The sequence below is a fragment of the Nyctibius grandis genome, chromosome 5 (genome assembly GCF_013368605.1).
Source record: "Nyctibius grandis isolate bNycGra1 chromosome 5, bNycGra1.pri, whole genome shotgun sequence".
NCBI lineage: Eukaryota > Metazoa > Chordata > Aves > Nyctibiiformes > Nyctibiidae > Nyctibius > Nyctibius grandis.
In genome coordinates, this window is record NC_090662.1 from 15812615 (window position 1) to 15830640 (window position 18026).

General features: G+C 39.8%; 1 protein-coding gene across 7 annotated transcripts in view; it reads right to left on the minus strand.

Moving 5' to 3' along the window:
- Positions 1–18026, minus strand: part of SRPK2 (SRSF protein kinase 2) — a 156281-nt gene that overhangs the window by 46784 nt on the left and 91471 nt on the right. For all 7 annotated transcript variants that reach the window (XM_068402434.1, XM_068402433.1, XM_068402439.1 and 4 more), the window contains one exon: positions 1671–1822. In XM_068402434.1, coding sequence (XP_068258535.1) covers positions 1671–1822 — 152 coding nt within the window. The remainder of the gene's footprint in view (positions 1–1670; positions 1823–18026) is intronic.

Consider the following 18026-nt stretch of genomic DNA (forward strand, 5'->3'; position numbering starts at 1 on the left):
TTAAGCATACAAAAGTTCCCTTTTTCAGGAAACTTGCAAGTATTCTTAGTGTAACATGTAGTTCATTTTAGAAGCATACAGATCTCAGTACTGACCCGATACAGTCACAGAGACTCTAGTTAAACAGGTAACTTATAAGCAGGCTGTAAACTTTGACTATTTTTTTGTTTGTTCTGCGATCTAGCTTCTCTAGAAGCAAGAGATACTGGAACATAGACAACAATGGATTGTTTGAAATTAAATGAAGCCCTTACTTCAGGGAAAAATTAAGCTTAATCTCAAGAAAATACAGGTGTTCACAAGTAAACAGATGTTTAAACAACAAATCCTTACTCACTGATGGAAGATGTTACACATATCAAAGGAGTTATCTTAAGGAACAAATGTGTTGTAACAGAAATAATTTTAAAAGTGCTTTAGCAACATGTTTTTCTTTTCCCTGATGCAGACTTCAACATTTAGTTCGAGTTTACTGTTTGGTTTTCACTATTGGTATTTGTAAGCCACTTAAACATTTGAAATATCACACATTAATAAAACTTCTTATACCAAAATGAAACAGTAACTTTCAATTGCTAAATCTGAAAATAAAAACCAACTTGTTCTAGGCTGGGAGAGGGGATTCTTAAAATAGCACATCTCCAGACTTACACAGAAACTTCTGATTAAGAAGACATCATTATATTTGACACAGAAAGTGCTTCTTGGTATGAGAAATACAGAATACCAAATATAGTCAAGGTGCATACAGTACTTTTTGGCCGTTCAAAACCATTAATTTGAAGTGATAAAACTTTGATGTTTCCTAAAGTAAATTCATATCCTTGAAAGCTACTATAATAGATAGCTCAAAGTCAACAGATCCATTATTAATGATTTTTCATGTAAGTATAGTTTTTACCCTAATGGGAAGACCTGAAACTTTAGCAGTGACATTAAAACAAACTTGAGTATTGACGCTGTTGTGCTGCAGTCACATGTTTTTATGCATTTAATGATATTAAAAAATTAATATAAGCAAAACACAAAAATTAAGGAAATCAAGAGCTAAAATGAAGATCATAGAATCACAGAATCATTTCGGTTGGAAAGGACCTTTAAGATCATTGAGTCCAACCATTAACCTAACACTACCAAGTTCACCACTACACAATATCCCTAAGCAAAGATGTTGAGAGCCTCAAACAATGGTAAGGGCTGTGAAAGACAACATGCAAAAAAGCAGCATATAACATCTCCAGCTGGTGCAAGTGAGAGAAGAGGAGAAAAAAAAAGACAGATTTAAAAATAAACGTTATGTTGTTAAAGGCATCAAGGCATTTCATAACCTTTCAGAGCGGAGAGGGGTTGTTTTGGTTTGGGTGTTTTTGTTTTTCTTACAACTAACGTCAACCAAGGAAAGTTTCTTCTCTATTCTTACAACTAGGATATCAAGAAGAAAACAGGGAAGCAGTATTTGTAAATTTATTGCAAAATGTATAAATAAGCTATGGCTAAGTGAAAAAGCAAAGCTGAAGACAGTTGTGCATCTGGACCTAAAATGAGCAGTTGTATTCTTGTATAAATAGATTCTGTAATTAAAGACCAGGTCTTTAAAAACCTCCCAAGAACCAGAGTTAAGACTTCCACGACAATGTTTACCCCCATCGACACTGCTGAATTGCACACACCTTTACAGTAATCTGCGGGATCCTCTTGCTCCTCATCGTCGGACCCTAAAATCTCCTCCTCTGGCTCTGGCGGGGTGGGCTCCGGCAGGGGCGGAGGTGGGGGCGGGGGTGGAGGTGGAGGTGCAGAGGGAGCTTTCTGTTGAGGCTCTGGCCTGAAAATAAGAGAGAGAGCACACTTAGCAACAGCTTCCTCACAGAAGTAACCCAGCCTTCCTCCAGAAGGGAGGAAAAAACGCCTTGGGAAATACCAGCGAAGTGTGTCTCACTTACGTTCTCACTGTCATCTTTCATGTCACCTGTGGGACCCTAGGGAGGCATGGACAGAGATGCACCTGACCAAACCAAAAGCAGGACTCCAGTGAATTTGGACTTACTCGCTGAAACAGCTTGCAAAAGATATATGGAGTATATAATCAGATATGGACAAGCTTTTAGAATTCCTGATGAGCAAATGAGATGTTGGACCTATCTTCCTGAGCATGACTTAGAAGAAATATTTTTCAGAGAATATCAAGTTATTCAAAAGCTCCTGCCTGCTAACTGAAGGAAGATCTCATTAATACACAGCAAGAAATAATCTTCTAGCGACACTGACCCGAACCAGATGACTTAATGCACTTCTCCTCATCTGTAGCTGCTGTCAAGACTATGGAAAGCTGTATCAGTCTACAAAACACTGAGAACAGCTATTAGGAAGTAAGAGAGAAAAATTAATCTTCCTAGGTAGCCTATGATGCACTCCCACAACACACACAGCATGCTGTAATATGGACTAATTGAAAGCAAAACAAATCCACCAAAACCCAACACCGCCAACCAAGAGGTGTTTTTCTGACTGTCTTGCATCTCCAGTTCAGAAAAAAAAAAAACACAAAAAAATGAAATATGTTTTATATCCTATTCCAAGAAAGTCTGTACTTGGTATTTCTAAACACCTACAAATTACTCACATTTCGAAATCCTACATTTTCAATATAAATAAAGAATGAAATCCACGGTTGAAGCATACCTGTTTGTCAAATAATTAAGAAAGTCTTCTCCAAACAGGCTGATGCTGTTATTTTTTGTATTTGTACTTCATACAAATAAAAAATATATACTTGCCAAATAACATAATTGCAAAATACATTTGCAAAGTAACTTAAAGCATTTGTGCCATCACAAGCTGCTATAATTTGCATTTATATCTACTTCAAATCTAAGCCATCTGAAAAACACCGTATTAACAGTATTCTGTCATTCATGCAATAAAAAAATAGAAACAGGTAATTTGCTCATTTTTTCAGCTCCTAAAATTTAGATTCAAATACTTCCTTGATCATGAGTAAAAACTGTATTTATGTTTATCCCATTCCTACAGTCCTCCTCCTTCTAATTCCCACCACCACCACTTTTTCTTTTTACACACTGCAATTGTTCAAGACAGACAGAGCATTTGGAGTTGAGGAGTACACAGTTCGTCAGAAATAAATTCCACTGGCAACATGCGCTGCCTGCACAGCAGCTGCTATTATGCCTTTGCTTTAAAGGACATCACTGGAAGCTGCATGCATACCAAATTTATCTGCTTGCTACCCCTTTCAGATAATAACATTCTTGTATTCATTCAGCAAATGGTCAGATTTAAAAAGGAATATTTGGAACTAATTTATGAATGGTTTAAGTTATGATGACAAACCTACCCCCCCCCAGAAAAATTATGTAATTTTTAACCACATAAAGCTTAGGACAGAATAGAAGAGAGAGAAGGGATCCATTTGTAGGATAAACAATAAGTATATTTGCACATGCTCCTACTTACACAAATTATGCTTTTTTTTGACTTTATCATTCCTCTTTTGTTCCCAACAGATATCTTATATTGTACACTGCAAGGAAAGCAAACCAACACAGCGAATGGAAGGTACAGCACATTCTCTGGCCAGTTATAATCTTACTACACATCAGATTAATGGCCCTCCAATAGCCTGGTTTCATGGTGTCAGCAAGCTGACAGCCCCCACGCCCAGTCTGATGTTGGCAGAAAGCTTTAATCAAACAAATTAACAGTGTAAGGATCTACATTACAAACCTTGAAACCCCATCTGCTGGGCACATGACCATTTTGGATATACAGATCAAGAACTATGAACAATTAAAAATTAATAACGCTAATGATGAGCAAGAAAAATAAAGCATAGTAAAGTAGCCTGCACTTCATCAATGTATCTGAAAGCAGCGTGCCAGGTAACACAGGCACATCCATCAGTGCTTGGACTCCTTCTTTTGGAAGATGCCATCATTTTACTTCGTTCTGACCACAAGTTTCCATGTTATTATTTTGGTCACATAAGATGGTACAAATACAGCAAAAACCTAGGGTAGGTTAGGGAAATGCAGTACAGGGATCATAAGTTCAAAAATCCATTGAAGTTGTGCCGATTTTGTCTTTTAAGATAACAACTACTTGCTGTTTCTTCACATGATAAATATAATACCTTAAAGAGAACTGGAAGCATTTCTAGAATTGAGATTCACACATTTTGTCACTCATTTTGAAATAAACATCAAGGAATACCAAGAATCTCCCTCCAAGAGAGGGAGGAAGTGTAAAACCCAAGATTACAAAAAAGCCGATATTTTAATTTATTCCTAGGGAAACAGATTAAGAAAACAGAGCTGCTTCTGAGTCTTTCTCAAGCTACTATATTTGATTTTGTTTTGAAAAGGTGTTTTTTTTTTTTCTGTCTCCAATCCTAGTTGTATTTGGTACTCGGGAGTGTTTTCTTATCGTCCTTTGTGGACATCAGGAAGGAAGGAAAGGTATTACTTTATTTCCTTCTGGAGTGATTTACTATTTTATTTGTGAATTACAAAACACTGGTTTAAATTGAGGAAGATGTTTGATTTGTGCTTTTAGCTTTGCCTGCATCTTTTGAAGCAATCAAATATTAGTACATGAAGAAGGGTGAAGGAAAGAAATGATGTTGAGTTACATCAGTCTGACTGCTAATTCTGCATTATTGGCTTATTTTGCCATTTTTTGCTTCAGTTTAGGATTCTTAGCATTGTTCTTTGGTTTTGTTCACTTTTACATTTCTGGGGTATACGTAAAGATCAAGCCTTCAACACTTGACTTTGCTGTTTAAAGTCTGCCTACAAGTTGAATAACTCATCCTGGCATCACCGATGCTCGCTCCTCTGACAATATACAATTTCACAGTGTTAGGGAGGACATCAATTGATGAGAGAACTCCAGTGTTGCTATTTCTTAGTAGCCCTTTTATTGAACTGGAAAGATAAGCTATGACAAATGTTTCAACAACATCTTCCTTTGCATGCGTACTTTATTCAGCTAAGATTTCATTTTCCAGAATAGAGTTTGTTAAAATTCGAATTATTTTTTCTTCAAAGTGGACTTCAAAACATCTTTGGCATTAAAAAATCCAGCCATTAAGAAAGCTGTGAGTAATACACATGTATGCTAACCTCCATTTTCTTTTCAGAAACATAATTGTCAAAAACTATCATAACATAACAAGCTATTCAACAGCTGCATTATTTCAAGTTATTACTCTCTGTTATTTCCGAAAATGTTGTATGTAATGATACGCATTAGGTAACGCATGCAGAGGCACATACTAAATCTGTTTTTCTTTTTTCTGAAATAATCACTTGGTACTCTGTGATCTACCAACTACACTACTAGGTTATTCATCACCATCCAAGCATAAACGCTTAATTAATAGAAGAATCACAGAATGGTTGGGGCTGGACGGGACCTCTGGAGATCATCTAGTCACAGAATCATAGAATGTCAGGGGTTGGAAGGGACCTCTGGAGATCATCGAGTCCAACTTCCTTGCCAGAGCAGGACCAATCTAGGGCAGGTTACACAGGAACACATCCAGACAAGTCTTGAAAGTCTCCAGAGAAGGAGACTCCACAACCTCTCTGGGGAGCCTGTTCCAGTGCTCTGTAACCCTTACAGTAAAGAAGTTCTTCCTCATGGTGCGGTTGAACTTCCTGTGCTCTAGCTTGCATCCATTGCCCCTTGTCTTATCGCAGGGCACAAGTGAAAAGAGGTTGCCCCTTTCCTCTTGACACCCAGCCCTCATATATTTATACACATTAATCAGATCCCCTCTCAGTTTTCTCTTCTCCAGACTAAAAAGCCCCAGGTCTCTCAACCTTTCCTCGTAAGGCAGGTGTTCCAGTCCCTTAATCATCCTCATAGCCCTCCGCTGGACTCTCTCCAGTAGATCTCTGTCCCTCTTGAACTGGGGAGCCCAGAACTGAATGCAATACTCCAGGTGAAGTCTCACCAGGGTAGAGTAGAGGGGGAGGAGGACTTCCCTCGATCTGCTGGACACACTCTTCTTAATGCACCCCAGGATACCATTGGCCTTCTCGGCCACAAGGGCACATTGCTGTCCCATGGATAACTTGTTGTCCACCAGGACTCCAAGGTCCTTCTCCACAGAGCTGCTCTCTAGCAGATCGCCTCCTAACCTGTACTGGTGCATTTTATTACTCCTTCACAGGTGCAGGACTCTGCACTTATTCTTGTTGAACCTCATTAGGTTCCTCTTTGCCCAGCTCTCCAGTCTGTCCAAATCATGCTGAATGACCACACAGCCTTCAGGTGTATCAGCCAAACCTCCCAGCTTTGTATCATCAGCAAACTTGCTGAGAAGACACTCTGTCCCTTCATCAAGGTCGTTGATGAAGATGTTGAACAGGACTGGACCCAACACTGATCCCTGGGGGACTCCACTAGTTACAGGTCTCCAGCTGGACTGGGCACCATTGATTACCACTCTTTGGGCTCTATTGTGTAGCCAGTTCTTAATCCACCTCACTGTCTGTTCTTCTACCTCACACTTCCTGAGCTTGCTCATGAGGATGTTATGGGAAACTGTGTCAAACGCCTTGCTAAGGTCAAGGTAGACTACATCCACTGGTCTCCCTGCATCTACCCATTCAGTCACGACATCATAGAATGCTATCAGGTTAGTCAAGCATGATTTCCCCTTGGTAAATCCATACTGACTTCTCCTGATAACCTTCTTCTCTTCCATGTGCTTAGAGATGACCTCCAGTCCAACAAAATGACACACCATTTCTAAACTCACAGTGTTCTGGCAGTAGGTATGCAGAGAACTGACCATCTCCACAGGCTACAATGACAAACCTTATAATTGCATTGAAAGAAACATTCTACAACTTCCTGAAAGGAGGATATCAGGAAAACCTTCTTCACCGAAAGGGCTGTCAAGCATTGGAACAGGCTGCCCAGGGAAGTGGTGGACTCACCATCCCTGGAGGGATTTAAAAGACGTGTAGATGTGGCGCTTAGGGACATGGTTTAGGGGTGGATTTGGCAGCGCTGGGTTAACGGTTGGACTTGATGATCTTAAAGGTCCTTTCCAACCAAAACGATTCTATGATTCTATGATTACAAACAAACAACAAACACTAGCCATGATGTTTTATCTTTTAATTACTCTCTTTTAAATGGACAAAAATAAAGTTACAGCAGAGTCCAATCAAAATACAACCAAATCCTATTTTTAATTTGCTCTTAGAGGGAATGCTTTGTAAAAGACAAAAGAAAAGCTGAAGCATTTCTCCTCCACTGTGAACTTGAAGCAAAATACGCCAAGATGCCGCATGGAGTCTTACTGAAAATCAATTGCCCACTTTAAGAAACGTAAAATTACTGACAGCTTAATTTTACTGTTCTCCATCATGGACATGTTGCTCCGTGTTTCAACTGGGGAACAGCCAACAGTAAAAGCAACCTCCATAACATTAAAACCTGAAAATGCTGGGAAAATTATACCATGAGAAATTCAGGAAGAACTGTTCAATTTTTTTGTTGGTGGTGTTGTGGGGTTGTTTGCTATTCTTCTGTTCTGGAAAAGGTAAAACAAGAGCAGCGAGGGTAATTAAAAACATAAAATGCCTTCCATATGGGAAGCATGTGAACATATCAGAGCTCTTCAGCCAGGAAAACAGACAGCGGAGATCTATAAAATCTTGAGAGGCACGAAGAAAGTGAATAGGAAGTGACTGTTCACTGCCTCTCCCCACACAAATTGAGCCAAGTTGACAAAAAGTCTAAAGAAAAAAAAAATTACTCGTGCAACATGATGTTAAAAACTAAAGCCACCTTTTTTCCTTGAATATCATGGATGAGAGAAGTTAGCTAAGTTCAAATAGGGCTCAGAAAAACTCATGGAAGAAAAATCGACTGATAGCTAAACACAAATACAAAACCACCTTTGACTCACAAAACCCATCAGCCTGAGATTGCTGGATCTGGGTAAGTATTCAGCACATCAGGGCCCAACCCTGCGCTCTTCCCCAGGCAACTGCTCCTGGACAGAGGGAACATAGATACACCTTGGTTTTGACCTCACGCAGTCACTTCACCTTCAGACATTCCTTTCTTTTCCTCAATGAATGACTTCCATTACCGAAAACCAAAACAGACTTCAGGCCTCTTTATCCAAAACCCTCATACCTCAAAAATATGGTTTTGTTATTATCAAGTAATGGATAATAAAGCATTGCAGGCAAGACTGCTATACATCAAGATTACTTGAAGAAACCCTCATGTCGTTCTCCATGGGGAACAGGCATATAACAGGAGTCGTCCTTCCCTATGAACGTTGTACTGTAGCCATGGTGAACTACTGAATTTATTAACTTAAACACTACTTTTAGGTAAACAGAACTTTACCTTGAATGCAGCTAAAACCTGCACCCGATTCTCCTGCCTTTAGGAGAACATTGTCTCAGAAGGAAAACAGAGTGAGTCAAATGGAAAATAATTGGGAGGGAGGCAGAAATTTGTGGGGTTAAGCTAAGAACTTCCTCAATCTGAGGGGAAAACAAAACTCTCCTTAAGATTTTCAGATGAACAAATCCAGAGAAATTTTTTGCTAGTAGAAAATGCAATTAAAAGGAAGTTAAATGACTCCTTCATATACGTAATAAAATAAAATTTGGAATAAACCGTATTCTAACAATGTTACGAACCCCCTGACATGTCCACAGAGGCTCTTTGGGGAATTTCAAATTGAAGAGGAAAAAAAAAAGGAGGCAAGGGGAGGGTAAACATCAGAAGAAATGAGCTATAAAGCTCCTAACGCTGAGATGCGAGCTTTAAGAAATCTACGAGTGGGTGTGGGTCCATCTGGAAGGAGCTCCAGCTATGCTTCCCTCCAGCTCCAGAAGGCAAAATCTTTCATGCTCCCAGGTGCTGTAGAGCTTAAAGTCTGAAATCTCTATACACAAGCTTCTTCCAGCTGTTATCAGTTGCTTAAGGACTCAGTTATTTGGATCTCTTTCTCATTTATTCAAATGGTGTCTGCTTTACTAGTTGAATTCTTGCCTGTTCTTTCTCCCAAATGCAGATTTAGCTTAATTAGGCAGGTGCCTTCTAACAGTGAGCTTTCTGAACCAGAGGCAGCCTTAAATGAAGGCTTCCCAAATAAATCCACACACGTACAACAAGCAACAAAAACACAACAAAGATCAAAACAACCCTGAAGTTCTTGCTCAAGGAACAAAATGATGTTGCATATTTCAAGTAAGATTTTAAAATGGTTATAATTCTGAATAATTTTAAATTTTAGTAGTTATGATAAATTATTTGTAACTTAATATTATAATTATTTTTAATTATGCCAGAAGTCATCTTACTGTTTTTAGAAACAAAGTTTATAAATCCAGAAGGAACCAGAGCATAAGGAGACATGTTTTTAACTAACTCCAAGAAGCCGTTAACGTGAACTTCCAGAGACAGCTTTGCTTTACACCAAAAGCGCTATTTGTGTTCTTATACTAGTGCAAAACTATACTACAACTTCCAATTCTAGAAAATCCATGCATAAAGAGAGAGGCTGCTGGCATGTCACCAGCATGAAACAGTTCCTACATCTGGTTATTATCAAACAAAGTTATTGTTCCTCCTGGGACTGTTAACATTCCTGCGAAAGATACCATCATACCGACAAACATCAGTTGAAGCACCAGTGGAAACCCCTCCTGGAACGGAGCAGGCTGAGACATGGTAATTTCTGTAACCTCAAGCGAACAGCAAGGCAGAGAATGAATTTTTCATTCCCGTCTTGCTTACTAGCCTTTTGGAGGCAACATTGGGCTTCAATTATACCCAAAGTCAAAGTAAAATGCCAAGGAACTCTGTCTTCCTTCCATTCAAAAGAATGGGTACTATAAATAAATACCATTTCAAGCAGCTAGTACTGCAGTCTTATCATGCCACCACCCCAGACTAGCAGCAGAGCGCTGGTCCAAAGAAAGATCCTTCTCATTTTCCGCTCCTCACCATAGAGCTTCTCCCTTGCCTCAGCGCTGGATCTAGCGATCACACAGCGACGATGGATAACGAATCCATGAACTGGGCTCCCTCACTCTGCGGCCACATCAGAGGCAAGGCGAGCAGGAGGAGCCCACTGCCAAGGGCAGTGCTCGGGGGAGCCAGTAGCAGCCTACCATTATATCAAATCACATGTAACACGAAGCAGTAAGGTCTGCCAGGTTTGTAGACATTACAGGAGGTAGCTCCTTTGCGCTTTCTCTGACACAGAGTTATACCAAGTTCCCAGAAGTAATTGGCTTCAAGCTCTGAAAGGCAGTCCCAAATGAAATTTTGTTCTCAAACACATGCAGTTCTGTTAAAATGTTCTTAAGACAGCAAACCAGAAGCCAAATCTCTTCGGGAAGCCTCAATCTTATCTGAACTTGCCAAAGTATTATGTTTTCCTTCTCAAATACTGTTTTTCTTGCAGAGTTCTACTTTCCCAACCAGTCATCCATAACAGACTTACAGAGGAAAAAAAGTCAGCAGTTAAAAAAGAAAAAACAGGCCCAGCTGGTGACACAAAAAGAAAATACCTAGATTTACGCTCAGCAGCTTGCACTTTACCCGTATTTCTAGTCACCGGTGAAGTGTTGTAAAGGCTGAGAAAGTCACTAAAAAAAAAAAAAACCTGCACAAATTTCTAAAAGCCAAAGAGGAGAAACATAGCTGTCGTAACGCCATGGAATACGTATGGATCAATGGAGAATACAGAGTTTCTTATATATGCAACCTAACATGCCAAAATGAAACCTCCACCTCAAGTCAGATAAGGAATATCGCTCCAATGCAATGATAAAAACCTAGCTAAAAAAACCAAGCCAGTCTCATAAACCACATACGAAGCTTCACCTTCTCCAAATCCTCTTGCAACAACAGTCCTTTCCCATGCTGCCCGGCTCCTTCCTCCACCTCCCTGCGTATGCACCTCCGCTTCTGACCGATTAAAAGACCTGACAGGAAACACTGGCACACGGTAACGAAGTAGCCACTATTCGCTTCAACTTCTTTTTCCTCTTGCTATGGTTAAGCTGTGTGATGGATTTACTGTTAACAGAATGACTCACAAGTGTATAAATGGAAATTAATTTTTGACTTTCTTTTTGGTGTGTTACGTTGTAGTATTTAATTTCCGACTTTCTCTTTGGCATGTTAAATTATAGTGTTTCTAGTCTTTCTATTAAGATATAATCAGAAAACGTTGTTGTTGCTTCAGTACCTTACAGTTGCCACTAGAAACAAGTTTGCACGTTTTGAACGGGAGGGCAAGAAGTACCCTCTGCTCTCCAACAGCCCTAACTGCCCCTGGAAAAGTTAGTAGATTTAACTTAATTTGGTATCAAAACCCCTTAAGTCAATGACCCTTTGGAGTCAAAGAGGGACTCAAATATGAATTCATAACCGAATTGTGAAACCTCTTACCTTTCTTCCCCCCTAAAAGCACCCTGGTAAAATGTAATCCTGACCTCACGTGATCATCTCAATGCAAAAAAGCATTTTTCATCTCCATGCTTAGTTAATGTTTGGAAGACACATTCATCCTGTTAGTGCAAATGCATCATGCTCTGGATTACGTCTGGGAACTCAATTCTACAGGCAATGAGAAAAGGGTAAGCAGATAAGTATTTTGGATGGGAGAAACACTGAGAGACATAACTGGCAGGGGGGGAAAAAAAGAGCCTGAAGGAACAAGGTTGCATGACTAAGTCAGCAATTAGAGGAACCTGTCTGCAGCAAATACAAAGCACCACTGCAGCGACACATTCTGAGTGCCGTGGTTGGAACTCTAGACACCAAACTTCACCTCGTTAATCCTGCTTTCGAGAAGCTGGAATGAGCATTTTACATGAACTCTTTCCATTAACAACCGTAATTACTTTTCATTAACAGACTTTCTTTCAAAATGAAGGATTGATCTCTGTCCTTCTGAAAAAACACACAACCCCCCTCCCAAACTTCCAAATGCTAGTAACATCTCCTCCGTTTATCTTCACAAAAATTTTAACAAATCTCTTCAAAGTTCCTACTAGCATTTTATGCAAGTACCTATGCTTGCACTGCATTATCAGTAAATAATAAAAACAAGCTAAACAAGAGCAACTTAAAAGTTTTTACCTTAAATATTAGGTGTAAGTTGCAAGTATGCCTATCATTCAAAAACATTCTGCCAGTGCTGAAAAGTTACTAAAATTCTTCCATTTTGGGTACAATCTACAAAATGCCTACTTTGAGTTTCTCTCTATATATTGCTCATTCATGTTAATTTAAGCATCCATTTTCATAACAGAAATGCACAGAAGCAGCAAAGAGATTGCAAAGTCCAGCAGCAGTTAAAAGTGAGAAAATGGCAAAAATACAGACAACGTGTTTTTCACGAAACCTCATTCTCACCCAAATACATATTAATAGTGAGCAGCTGGTTTTAAATATGCTGTATTTTAAAATATGGCCTCAAATACTCTGAAGGTCACACCTATACCTGGAGGTGAACAAAATTTTAGCATCCATTCTTCTATATCTAGGATTATCATAAGCAAGAATGTAATTTTGAAACCTGGACACTGACCATGGCTAAGTCAGGACCAAGAAATGAGCTGCCAGTAAGCACAAACATGGCATATTTTTGCTGGCCTGCTTAGATCTGCATACTGGCCTTGCTGAGCTTCCCCACATCTGGGTGACGGTTCTTGGAGCAGCAGTTTCATACAGGTGAAAAGAAAAGGAATCAAGAACATGGTCACTCTTTAGCTCTGAATTACAGTCCAGAAGAAACCGGCTTTTCATCTCCAGCATGAGGACTTCCACACTGTTAACAAGACTGACTCAATGAGGCCCATCACCTTCTCCTCAGGTAACACACCATGCAATTCATGGCCCTTTATCTTTTTGTCTTCTTGTCTTCATAGAGGTGGTAGCAATTATTACTGTTCAGACACACGGAAATACTTTTTATTTGGATAATTGTTTGATAAATTGATCTAGAAGAAAACAGTAACTTAAGTTCCTGAGAAAAACAAAGTGTTTTTTTCAAAGTGCCTAGATCTCTGAATGTTTTTTTCACTTTACTTTGCATACTTTTAAATGCAAAATTTACAGCTGATCTCTCGCCCAATGACCTTATAAAACATGGCATCTTTTATTTATTTTATGCAAATTTCACGACATACGCTTCCAAAAGCCGCTGCACGCAGCATCCTCTCCTGTCACATGTTCCCTCAGTGCAGAGGTCATTATTCCTCAGTCCATAAGATTCCTCTATGTGTATTCAGCATTCCCAGGGAAATGCCTTTCAGTCCCTTATTCCCATCAACCATTTGTTTTGTGGGTTGTAGAGCCCATTTTGGAGCTCTCTATTTTTTTTGACACTTGCAAGTGAAGGTTCTTTCATTTGACTGGATCTTCAACAAGCAGCAGCCGTCTCAGGGAGAGTCAGGGAAGTCCCCTCAGTATTTTAGAGCCCTCTCCAGCCGGTTCAGCTGGCTCGGATGAGGCAGTTTTAGATACCAAATACTGTGACAATTCTTGATGGGGTTTTCAGAATCTCTTTTGTGTCAGCAAGTCTGAGAATAAAGGTTATCAGACCATCTGACTCATCCCAGCCTTGGCGTGCTTTAACTCACAGCATGGATGCTGGATGACTCACTTACTGGAATAATCCTATTTCTAACAGCAAGAGAGTGTCTCATCCATGGTGGAAAAGCACTCAAGGAATCCCAGCTGTCATGGTATCATAGAATTGTTTTGCTTGGAAAAGACCTTTTAAGATCATCGAGTCCAGCCACTAACCCAGCACTGCCAAGTCCACAGCCATGTCCCTAAGCACCACATCTACTCGTCTTTTAAATACCTCCAGGGATGGTGACTCCATCACTTCCCTGGCAGCCTGTTCCAGTGCTTGACAACCCTTTCAGTTCATCCCAGATGAACATTCTCCCTTGTACAGAAGATGCAACTGCAAAGATGCACCTGCCTCCTAGAGTGAGATCTTTCCATATCCTACGCCTTGACACCAGAACGTTGTGACCGAAGCTTCCCTCACCAGGTCAGTAAACTGTACGCCTCAGGAAAGGAAGTTCATCTTGTAAAGGTAAATTCTGAACCCAGTTTACAACAGGAAGTGGACAGCAACTATTACTACCAGGAGGCTATCACCTCCAGTTTACTTCTTTTCCATCAGTAACACCATCTCAGGGTTTCTCAGGGAAGGACAACGGTGTCTGCACCTGACCACCACACAGAGCTGTTCGCAAAACTGAGTAACCTTCTGATTCCAGGTTTCAAAAGTGAAATGTCCAGGATAACTGGCAAGGCACAGTAAAGGTAAGAAACACTCTGGTGCTGAGTCCTAATGACATTAAAGGATGGTGACATCATGCCTTCAAACCCATGACATACTACAAGCAGAAACTGGGGTCCAAGGAACACTAAGTTTACTGCTGCTGAAAATGGAAACATTAAGGTGTTATGGTGGTGGCAAAGCTTCTGATCTCTGGTGCTAAAACTAAGACACACTACATATGTTTGCAATGTATTGCCTTGACTTTCACTAAGCTGAGTCAGTGCCAGAGCCAGCTAAAGTCTACTCTGGCATTGGCTCAGTTATCTGACAAGGCTCAGACAAGTCTTCAAGAAGTTATGTAGACTAACAACAATAATAGATGGAAAAGAGCTGAACCACTGTTTCAAGAGATGAAGCTGAGAGAAATTGCAGATGTACCAGGCTCATCTCACCTTATGCACCTATAGCTACTGCAGAGCTAAAGTTGTTTTTCTACTCCTGAATGAAGATGTGTATATGCAGTCAGTGCCACTGTGCACACGGGCTATCACTTAGAGCTTTGATTTGCTAAACCTCTGAAAAGATGATAGCTGAAACACATGCTGCCTGCAGGATGGGATGGAGATATTCCACTATAAAGTGAGACATCTTTAAATCATCAGTATGACAAGGCAGCCAAGCCTTGGACAGCTGTAAAATGCCTTCAAGCTTAATTCTGATTGATAGTGTGGGTGCCAGACACAGGCAAGAGGCTAATACTCCTCTGTGAACATTTTATCTACTGGGATTTCTACAAGAGTCCCAGTTAGGATAAATCAGTTCCCTTCAGACTTTTGATGAATTCCTGCTAGGCAACATCAGATATAGACTAACTGTATAGTGTTAGGGTTGGGAAAGAAAGATGATGATTAATTGAGATGAACGGAGCCCTTCACACTTCTGAAGAATACTGCTTCCAGCTAGGTTCATCTTCTCAGAAGGTTCTGACTTCTCAGAACATCCCACTTCACAGAGGTAGAGCAAGTACTTTGCAGTGTAGGAGGCATAGAGAAATGCAAAGAGATGAGCAAAGCTTCGCCCTCGTCCCATCAAAGAGAAACTGCAGGCTCTAGAAATCCCTTCCCTTAATGACTCCTGGTACCCAAAAGCAAATGTAGCATTTCTAGAAAGCTCCCCAATATCTTGAAATCATGACTTCCTCACACCTAACTTTTTCATTAATAACAAAGGCAAATAACTACCTGAAGATCTCATCAATGTAGACTTAATTCTCCAGAAATAAAACTTCTAGGGAAGTATAAGCAGCAGCCTTTTTTTGTTTATCTTAAACACAACCTTCACCTTCTTCAGCTCACCACACATCACCTCACGTCCCAGTCTATCCCTACCAGCAATCTTCACAAGTACATGGAAGACAGTTTGCAAAATAATGTCCGTAATTCTTCCGATTTCATCTGAAATCCCCTTATGAATCTGTATATCAGCTACAACCGTTTCTTGAACAAATAATGATGACACCTAACACATAAATGGCAAGCAAAAATATACAGGGAGAAGCAATTGTGCATAATTACTGGACAGTCTTCAGCAAATAAGGGGCATGAGGTGCCTGGCTTCCTCACCATTCTCAGTGATAGAGGGGGAGAAAATAAAAATACACGAGTCGGTGTCAGAGCTCTCCCCATCCCTATGATCATGCAAAAAGTAGAAAAAGTTATATTAAGTACCACTAAAAGATAACAGAGGGTTGAAAAAACAAACAAGCGAGGATTATCTTTTGAAAACCCAGAGAAAATAAAGAAAACCAGAGGGACAGGACTGACATAAAAAAAAAGAACAAGATTTTTCTGGAATTTCCCAAAGACTTTTGTGAAAATTATTTTAAAAGAGTTCAGAAGGTGAAAACTAGACCGAAAACGCTAGCAGACTAAGCCAAAACTCAGTCTATTTTGTCCCTGTTTTGCTCCAGTACAAAACTTCCTTTGTCCTCAGTACAGAAGACTCCTCGCTATTTCCATGCAAATATAGCAATAATAATTGTGTATATATTTAACAGTGCTGTTCTGCAATGTTAGATAAAAGTAAAAATTAATTCTCTATTGCCAACATCAAACAATAGGTTTCAATTTCCATTGTTAAACAGACCAACTTTTTCAACAGATTTTTAAAAATTGTTAAATGGTTTTTGTGCCTTGAAATACATTTCCTATCTAAAAATGTAGGTCTGCATCTCTTCCCTTGCATAAAAATACCAACCAGAGCATAGCATCAGCCTTTCTCCCAGTGCTGCCACGTCGCCATGGAAACTGGCCTTGATTTCTACTGCCAATATAGGTTCCATGTAAGCAGGAAAAGAGCTTAAGTAATATTTATATAATATGCAACAGAGAACTTATATACAACATTTATGATTTCATTGGAGGCCTGGAGGCTGGCTGAAGCAACTTAAAGAATTCTCAGACTGTTTCTATCAGACATTCAAAGTATATTTATATTACTAGCCTCAAAATCACAGCATAGGAAATACATACATATGTGGAATTCAGTATATTCTTTGTAACAGATTTTGAAACAAAGGAAAGCTAAGCTAACCTTCAGTATTCCCCTTCTTTTAATAGGACAGCATGTCTTCTCTCCCCCCAACCATTCTCTTCAAACAAATCTCCTGTAAAAATATTGCAGTAAAAATACTGCCTTGCAATTCTGGCGGGTTTTGGGTTTGTTTTTTTTCCTGAATAGAAGCTGTGTGTGCCCACACAGTTAGCCTTCACTGAATCACAGAAGGGTTGAGGTTGGAAGGCACCTCTGGAGGTCATCTGTTCCAGGCCCCTTGCTGCTCCAGCAGGCCACCTAAAGCCAGTTGCCCAGGACCAGCCTGGATGGCTTATTTTGAATATCTCCAAGGATGGAGACTCCCAGTGCTCAGCTTTCAACACCAAGCAGGAGATCAGGAGACACATTCAAATTTCTAAAGGGCAAAACAACCCACTCGTTAATGCCCCAAAAATGTCTTCAATACCCAAACAACTTTATTAGACAGCTTACTGCAAAATGACAGAATGGAAAATACCTTTCCAGTCTATTTAAAGGGGTGGTAAATACTGCATGAACTCTTACATACAGAGGAAAAAAATGAAGTCTAATTTCCCTCACCTCTCTTAGACTTTCTCAGAATGCTTTTTCAAAGATAACATGTTTTAAAAACAACTACTGGTCTTAAGTATTTTTTTTTTGTCTGGAAGAATTTCTGACTAGAAATATGAGAGTGGGAGACAGAGACACACACACACTCTCTACATGTCAACAGCCTGGGAAAGGCTCTGAAAGCCAGGTTCAAATCCCTGATCTGCACAATCTGAGACATAATTTTTACTCAAGTACCTGTAGTTCTTTCCTATGCCATAAGCCAATACCCAAAGTCTACTACTAGAGTCAAGTCCTACCCTCTTTCTCATCTATATAGCCCTTCTTGCAAATGAAACGTTTTAAGTTACAAACATTAACTACAACGAATTCTTTCTTGAGACAGAAATCCCATGGAAAAGGAGCAGACCCAAGAACGTGAGTGCAATGATATTAGAAGGTCTCTTTTAGAACAGATGAAAGATCCACACAGGCCAGTATCCCATATTTACAAAAAATCAGGCATGTGCAGATGTCCAAGGTAAAACATAAGAGCAAGCTAAGCACACAGGGATCCTTCCTC